This window comes from Suricata suricatta, chromosome 15, assembly GCF_006229205.1.
Source record: "Suricata suricatta isolate VVHF042 chromosome 15, meerkat_22Aug2017_6uvM2_HiC, whole genome shotgun sequence".
Lineage (NCBI taxonomy): Eukaryota > Metazoa > Chordata > Mammalia > Carnivora > Herpestidae > Suricata > Suricata suricatta.
Window position 1 is genome coordinate 77,677,829 of NC_043714.1, and position 8,497 is coordinate 77,686,325.

Consider the following 8,497-nt stretch of genomic DNA (forward strand, 5'->3'; position numbering starts at 1 on the left):
CCGCCTCCCGCGGCCCGCCGCCCCCGGGGCCCGTCCGCTCGCCGAAGCTCCCGGTCCCTACGTGTGACCCCTGACCCTCGCCCCGGAAGTCGAGGTGGCTCGGAAGTTCCGGCTCGGTCGCTAGGAAACGGGTCAACCGACGTGCGGGGCGGGGCTTCTCGTCCGGCCGGCGGGCTAGGGGAGGCAGGTGAGGCAGGTGAGGCAGCGGGGGCGGCGTCAAGCCCGGGGCGGGGCCCGGGACCCTGCGAGCGCAGGGTGTCCCCCGCCATACTCGGGCACCCCCTGACCTGATGCCCTCACGGAGGACCCACCGCCGCCGCCACCCCGCACACAACACTCACAGGTACCTGGGTTCCCCTGGCACCCAGGGACCCCGAGCTCATAGACCCCTCCCCCACCCCACACTTATCCACCCTCCACACAAACGGGTCTCTTCCCAGGCCATGGACCCCCGGGACAGAGGTACTTGCATACGGGACCGCAGACACAGGGGACTCTGCACACCCCCCCACAAGGACAAGGGCTCTACACGCCCGTGGGGATCCACATGCACCAATGGTGACGCCCATATGCATCGGGTCCCACAGGCACCACAGGGCCCCGTGCACACTTACGGGACCCTACATGCACACCACCCCCACACGCCTATTACCTAGGCACACACCACTCTCCACCTACACATGTAGGAGACCCACGTGCATTTGGAAAGCCCTCACAGGCCGGCCCCACAGCAGACAGGGGACCCCGCATCCACTGGTCCCCAAGCGAACAACTCCACAAACATCAGGACCCTCTCCCACAGAGCCTTGCCATGAGCAGGACCCCACACGAACCCGGGGAGTCCTCTGCCTGCCAGGCACCCTGCTTGTGCTACTCCATGTGGACGGGACCCCGGATGCAAACACGGACACCCCCAAAGCAGCCCTCAGTCCCCCAAATGCTGCAGACCTTTGCCCCAGTCCCTCATCAGACCCCACTTAAGGCCCCCCACACACTTAGGCCTTGTCCTGTGGTCAACCATGTGTCCAAGCCAGGCTCCCTGTCCAAGCTTCCCCTTCCTCTCCCTGCTGGTCTCTGCTCACCTTCCGTGTCCCTCTTGCCACGCGACCCTGTTTTTCTGGGTCAGTTTCGCCAACTCCTTCCCCAAACGCCCGGAGACACCACCAGCTCCAGGTGGCAGGCACACAGGCCTGGGGTCACACCAGGGCCCATGCGATGCTGCAGTGAGTTACCCGTCTGCACGCAGGCAAGGGGACCCGACCTCGCCTGGGCCAAGGGAGACCTCCCAGGGGAAATGCACTGTGAGGTCAGCTGCCTGGACTAGGTAGAAAGGTATTGTTTCCAGGCCCCGACAGGAGCACCTGCCGAGGCGGAAACAAGAGGCCTGGGGTCACAGAAGTGTCAGCGTTTTGGGTGCGCTGGGGACTGTGGGGGGGTAGGTGGGATGGAGGCCCCAGCGGAGCAGCACTGGACTGTGCGTTAGGAGGTAGCTTGGTGGCTTGGAGCAGGGACACCCTGCGCCGGGGATGCCGGTCAAGGCCTGGGCGCAAATGACGGATGCGCCAGCAGAGTGGGGGGTGGAGACGGCAGGTGAGCGAGGGCAAGGAGTGAGCCGCGGCTGCATGTTCTTACCAAGCACTGCCCCTGAGCTGCTGGGCACACACAAGCCAGTGGCCAGGGGCAGGCAGGCAGGCAGGCCAGGAAGTCAGGAAGCTGTGTTTGCAGGAGTGCGGGGCAGGGGTGCGTGATGCTGTCTGTCCACACAGGCCCACGTCATGTGCGGCGCTGGTCCCTGGTGCCTCTGCCACTCTAACCACGCGCTCCCTGACTTTTCCTCCCCACCCCCAGGAAAACTAGCAGTGACAGGGGGGTCCCCAGAGCTGCACCGGGGAGGTGGCAGACATCCCTCCCCGAAGCCAAGCCCGGAGCCCGGAGAGCCATTGCCGGTATGTGAGTCAAGCCTCCGAGCACCCCTACTCAGATGCCGGCTTGTGAGACCCTCTGTGCAGCACCAAGGATGGTCTGAGAAGACCCTTCCCTCTGAGCGTGGCTCCCAGGGGACCTCTGCGGTGGGCTTGGGAATGGTAGACTGAGGATTCAGAGCTCAGCGGTCCGTTCCAGACCCTGGGCGGGGACTGGGGTGCAGTGTGTGACGGAGCACGGCTTTAGGGCACGTGGAAATGGGCTGAGGCCCATGGGGACTGGACAGAGCTGGGTTACAATTCATGTTGGGCATTCTCAAGTGTGTGGTCCACTCTGACCCTCTGTTCCACCTGGACCACCCCCTGCGTTCCCCTGCCTGCTGCTGCCCTCTCCGGCCATCCTCTCCAGAGCCACTTCCAGGCTGCATGGTGACACCTCGCCCGCCCTTGGCTCAGCCCTGCCAGGGGTCAGGAAGGGCACCTCCTCCCATACCTCCCCCCACCCATCATCCTGCCCTTCTCCGAGCCCCATTTCTTCTCTGCCGTGGTGTTCATCTGAGTTCTCTACTTAGCTGCCAGCACCTTCCCGGCGGTAGTTCTGGGTCCCTCCAGCCCCCACGCCTGTGCCAGGGTTCTGTGGTGGCCAGCAGAGCACCCACCCTGTGCCCCAGATGTGGCCGCTCTGCTTGGAGGGGGGCAGTCCGAGGCCCTGGACCCCAGAGGGCTCACAGCACACGGCCTGCTGGGGTGGTGACTACTCTCCATGCCAGGCCGGGGTTAGACTATAGTTTCCCAAAATAGCCCCAGCGGCGTCTGAGGAAGCAGCCTTTCTGGAATGAGGATGACAGGCAGAGGGCCGCGGCCGCTTCTGTGATCTCAGGCCCCAGGAGCACGCGCTGCAATAAACAGCGGGCGCCGCAGGCCTGGAGCCCGGGTTGCGGGTGTGGGGGCGGGCATGTCCTCGCTCTGCTTCCTGCTGATGGCCCCCCTGATGCGGGTCACCCTGTGTGCCCCGATACTGCCCCAGATGGCTCCTGAAGCCACCTGCCGGGGCCCACCTAGCCAGGAAGCCCGGGTCCCCTCTAGGAATATTTTTGCCTCAATTTCCCTGAACAACGGTCGTTTCTGTGCACGCTCTACCTGCCAAGCACTGGGCCAGCCTAGGACGGCTTGCTGTCATGTGCTCTTTGTGGCACACCGGGTGACAGCCTTGGCTTGCAAATGTGCGCTGGCCCTCCGCAGGCATCTGTGAGCCGCTATGCAGCACCCCCCATCATCCAGAGCCCCCCTCCACCCCCTTACCTGGCCTTGGGTCTGCAGCACCTCAAGGCCCTCGCTCCGGAGTTGCTCCAGGGCCATGGCCAGCTCCAGCCCCTCCACGCGCACCCAGGCCTGCTCCTCCTGTAGCTGCTGCAGCCACAGCTGCTCCTCCTGCCACAGCTGCTCCCTCCACAGCTGCTCCTCCTGCTGCAGCTGCTCCCTCCACAGCTGCTCCTCCTGCCACAGCTGCATCTGCAGCTGCACCTGACGCCGGCGGTCCTCCAGTAGCAGCTGCTCCTGGGCCAGGCACAGCTGGACCTCGTGAAGCCTCAGCAGCTCGGGACCCAGGCCCGGGGCGAGGCCGCCCGCCCCACAGCCTTCCATGTCTGCAGGGGGGACTGACACCAGCTCGGATCCCGGAGTGGTGGCCTGCACTGGCTGCTTGGCTGCTTGTGGCCGCTCTGGCGTGGCCACCCTGGGGTGTCCCTGGGCAGCTGGCTTGTTGCCGGTCACGTGCCCTGCAGGGGCCACCCCCACTTCGTCCTGAGGGCCCCCTGCGGCAGGGGGCGGGGGCTGGGCCTCAGGGCCCTGCTGCCCTGAGGCCTGCTGTGCCTTGCCCGCCCTCCTGGCTCGGGCTCTCCGAGCCCGACTTCGTCTCCCCGACATGGCCCTGATCCGGCGCCTTTCACCAGGTGTCTGCTGCCCAGGGCCCTGGCTCATTGCTGGCCCACCTTGATCAGGCGGGCTCAGCGGCCATCCCTGGGAGGCCACAGTGGGCCTTCCGCTCCTGCCCTGCCCCTTGGCTGGTGTCTGTGGTGCGGCGGTTCTGGGCCCCGGCTCTGCGTGTGGGGCTCACCGGCCCTGCTCTTTGGGCTGGGCCACGCCGGGGAGTTTATAGGGACTCGGCAGCGTGGTGGCTCACCCGGGCGCGAGGGCTGACTAACGTGCTGACACAGGGCGCAGGACTTTACAGGCCACAGGCCTCGTTGGCCAGACTGGGAGGGAGACTGAGAAACCGGAGGAGGTGGCTCTCTCAGCAACCAGATCTCGGGCTGTGAGGAGCGAGTCTGGTCCTGCCCTGGGCGGGCAGCGGTGCCGCCTCCCCCCGCCCCCACCCCACCCCTGGTCAGGGAAACTCAGACTCCAGCCCAACTAGCATGGGAGCTCCAGCCCACACTGGGCACCCCAGACCCCCACGCTTGCCTGGGGTGCTCTATGGAGGTGACAGAGCTCTTCACCCAGAAGAGGCGTGGTGGCCTCTTGCTGGGGGCTGATGGGAGAGATGCGGCCTTGAAAGGCATTTTGTGGACTGAGAGGGGCAGCAAGCAACAGTCAGTCCAGCCTGCCCTGGCCTGGGGCCGGGCTCTTGATGCCTCCCACTGGGGGTCCAGCTGCCCTGCCCACAGAAGCAAAGGCCTTTGGATCTCCAGGGACGGATCTTGGGGGGGGGGGGGGTCAGGTGTGCACAGGGCCAGCCGAGTGCCTGGGTCCCCTGGGCTTCCTGTCAGGTGGAGGCCCCAGACGGCCTCCTCCCCAGCGTTTCCCCAGCCTCGGGCCGCTGACTCACACCCACGCCCAGGGCCCCATCCCAACCAGCGCTGCCACACTGGCTTGACTGGTTTGCCTAGCCCAGTCCTGCTGGGAGCACCCTCCACGCCCCCCCACTCAGCTCTGGCCCCTGAAGCCTCGGGGGAGGTGGACAGCAGGCCGCCACCAGGGGAGCACCAGCGGACACACATGGAGCAGGGCCTGGGACCGCAAAGCGCCACCAGATGCGGGGCAGCCCTGGGGGGGCGGGGCGAATCGCGCGTCCTCCTACCCGAGACTTCAGCGCACCTGGGCTCGCGGGAGCCCGGGCCTCCGGACCCAGGTGCAGGGGCGGGGCTGCCGGGCTCACCGGCGCCCCCCCGCGGCGCCCCACGGGCGATGGGCTTCCGTGGAGGGCCGTTCCCGGGGTGGGCGCTCCTTCACACCCAGGAGGCAGCTACCTGCCCAGCACCCGGTGCAGAAACGCCTCCCGAGGTTCACGGGAAGGGGAGGGTCCACGCCTCCACCGCGCTGACCGCCCCACTTCCCCCGGGGCAGCCAGGAGAGCACCGCCAGCCGCGGAGGAAGACCGCTCAGCAGGCTGAGGCCCCATAGGTGAGAGCCTGGGGGCCGGCGGGGAGGACTGGGGGCGCGCCGGGCCGGGACGCGCGTGGCGTGTGTGCAGGTGTGTGCGCGCGTGCATGCACGCACGTGGGTGCTCGTGCAGCCGCGTGGCCCTCCCGGGAGCAGGTGGCGGCGAACCCGGGCCCTCTGTCTCTGAGGCCTCCCGGCCCCTGCTTTCCTGGGGCGGGGTTGTCACTGAGTCCGCCTCCCAGGGGCGCGGCCTCTCGGGAGTCCCGCTCCCTCAGCTTTAACTGCCCCTCCCAGAGGCGCCGGCCTCCTCGCGCCGGTCTGTCCCTCCCAGCTAGGCCTGCTGGCGGGTGTCCCCAGGACTGGAGGGGAGGCCCCGCCTTGGTGTCTCGCCGTGCCTCTCCTGGTCACGCGTGGGCGCCTGGGGCCGCGTCCCAGGCCGTCTTAGCGCGTAGCCTGCACCGTGGTCTCGGGGCGGTGCCTTTGCCAACCGCCCCGTCCTGCGCCCGAGGCCCCACTCAGCCGCAGCCCCCAGGCTCACCCCGGTGCCCTCAACTTCACCAGCACATCCAAGCGCAGACCCTTCCTCTCTGCTGCCCCGCCTCCCAGGACTGCCCCCTGGTGACCCTGCGCCTTAGCCCGCCTGCACACAGATAGCTCTTTGTGTTGGGTTTCTTTCCCTCCCCTCCCCTCCGGCCCTGGCTCTGGGCTTTTTGTCTCCTGACTCCCATTTTACTTCCAGTCTGTTCCCTGGAGAGCCACTCAGACTTGGCCTTGTGTGGGTGGGGCTGGCCTTGCCTCAGGGTAAACTCCGGGCACCGCACCCCCGCACCAGGGGCCGGGACTAGGAGCCTGACCTTGTCCTGAGGACAGGGGTGGGCTACAGGAGGTTTAGGAAAGCTAATGGCTTTATAAAAGTTGTGTGTGCCAGACGTACTCATCATGGTTCTGGGTTACATACAGAGGGAACAGACTCTATGCAATTTAAGTAGAAAAGGAATGTACTGGAAGGATCTTCGTTAGGTGGAGATTCAGCCTGGGAGAGAGGCAGAAGTGATAGGGAGCAGAGGACACAGGCAAGGTCAGGCCCAGACAGAGTCTGAGCAGGATGTCCCTTCTGTCACTGGGAGCCACTGCTGCTGCTGCCCTCTCTCTGGAGCTCCGGGGAGCTGTCTCCACTGAGCCCGTGGCCTGGGGTGACTGTCGCAAGACCCAGGTTCCTGGAGAGAAGCCGTCCACACTTAGGTCACACTCTCATTGCCAGAGGAAGGCGGGACAGATGTCAGTGTTCGTAGTGGGCGGCAGGTTCCCTCAGAATTCCCTAGGATGGCACTCGACCTGACCGGGGTGGGGGGGGGGGTCCTGAGTCTCCGGCAGGTCCCTCCCCTCTTGTCCGAGGCCAGCTGTCCCGGGGCGTGGAGCGAGGCGTGCTGCTGCGAGCCGGGTTGGCGGTCTGTGGAGGTGGCCATGCGAGCAGGTGGCCAGGCAGGGGCCTCCCCGCAGGAACCACGTCGGCCACGATAAATGGTGTCTCCTGTGCATGGACGTGTGACCTGGGCACCGAGGCTGACCGTGTGCACAGCCCTGCCCTCCTGAGCCCTGGGAACAAGCCCCCGGGTCCATTCGCTAACCCAGGGCCCCGGCAGCTGCTCTCAGGCCCTGTGCCGCCCCCGAGTCTCCGACTGGACTTGCTATAGAGAAGGCCACCGTGCGGGACAGTATCTGATCTGGGTCAGCCTCGATGGGAGGGGCCGTGCCATCGGGCCCAAGTGTCAGGGGCATCCCTGCCGCCATGGCCGGTCTGCTCACTGCAGGCCTGCGCACCAGCACCAGGTGGCCGCTGACGCCCACAGGACGCTTGTGCGGTGTGCCTACGTGTCTGTCGTCTCCTCCGCAGTGGGCTCTGCCTGGGGGTGTCCAAGTGAGCTGCAGAGCCAGACCCCGTGCCTGGTGCCCCCACCCCTGCTGCTCCGCGTGCCCATCTGCGTGCCACCCCAGACCTGTGCGCCTCTGTCGCCCCGGCCGTGTTCAGTTCGGGCTCCTGAGAAGCCAGCCAGGCCTTTCGCCGGTGTCCTGGGTCCCGTGTTCGGCACACGGCATGGGCCACTCTTCCCACCTATGGGGAGTGACCAGGTGCCCCTTGGGGATCCCCTCCCGCCATCCTTGAGGGTCCCCCTGACAGAGGAGCGGGAACAGGGCGGCCATCACAGGGCTGAGCCGTCTGTGCATCGATGCTTGAGTCTCCCCCGCTCTCCGCACGGGAGGCTGCGGCTGGGGGCTCTGGGGGGCGTCCGGCCCTCGGGGGAGAGAGCTCACAGGATGTACTCGTGCCTCCTCAGTGGCTCATTGCTGTCGCGCGGTGGATTGCCGTGAGTCCACGGCTGAGGACCGCAGGTGGCGGTGGACTGCCCGGTTTGCACAGGCGCTGGTGCCTGGCCGGACCTTCGCGTCCACCAGGGCCAACCCAGGAGGGGCGTGCTGGCCTGGAAGGCAGAGCCTTCCTCTAGAGCCTGCGGCTGTCCCTGGGGGCTTGCCTGAGCGTCCTTCCCCCCACAGTCCCCTCCAGCAGGGCCTCAGCATGGCGGCCACACCTCGGCCACACCCTCCAGGCTCTGCTGGGGCCAGTGGCCTTCCGGGTCTCTCAGTAGGCGGGGCGGGCCTGCCCGCTCCTGGGCTCCTTCTTTGAAGCAAGAAGGGGGTACAAGGCACAGCCGTTTCTCTTTTACCTTGGGGCGTCCTGACACGTCCTGGATTTGTGAACCCTTGAGACGTCACCGGCGTGGTGCTGCCTCCCACTGTGCCCGGATCTGGGAGATGCCAGGAAGATGGCCGCTTCCCGCAGCGGCTGTGACAGCCAGCACATGTTCCGTAGCTTAGAAGTCCAGCCCAGGCCTCGGCAGAGGAACAGAGCGGGCACGGAAGCTTGGGGCGCCTGGGGGGCTCAGTCAGCTGAGCGTCCGGCTTCGGCTCAGTCATGATCTTGGCGGTTCATGGGTTCAGGCCCCGCATCCGGCTCTGTGCTGACGGTACAGAGCCTGGAGCCTGTCTTCAGATTCTGTGTCCCTCTCTCTCTGACCCTCCCCTACTCTCACTGTCTCTCTCTGTCTCTCAAAAATAATAAATGGAACGCTAAAAAAAGAAGAACGGGCATGGCAAGACTGAGATTCTTTCCGGAGGCTCCAGAGGGGAGTCTGCGT

At 66.4% G+C, this 8,497-nt stretch overlaps 1 protein-coding gene and 1 long non-coding RNA gene across 5 annotated transcripts in view; one reads left to right on the top strand and one right to left on the bottom strand.

The window, feature by feature from the left end:
- LOC115278766 overlaps positions 1-2,242 on the top strand; it is a 3,012-nt gene extending 770 nt beyond the window's left edge. The window contains exons 1-2 of one of the 4 annotated variants that reach the window (XR_003903090.1): positions 47-196; positions 1,849-2,242. This is a non-coding gene — a long non-coding RNA (uncharacterized LOC115278766). The other 3 variants (XR_003903089.1, XR_003903088.1, XR_003903091.1) reach the window with 3 other exon arrangements.
- The window catches only part of FAM83H (family with sequence similarity 83 member H), an 11,372-nt gene extending 7,524 nt beyond the window's left edge, over positions 1-3,848 (bottom strand). Inside the window, exon 1 of the mRNA XM_029923345.1 lies at positions 3,225-3,848. Coding sequence (XP_029779205.1) covers positions 3,225-3,848 — 624 coding nt within the window. The remainder of the gene's footprint in view (positions 1-3,224) is intronic.
- Positions 3,849-8,497: the final 4,649 nt, after the last annotated feature.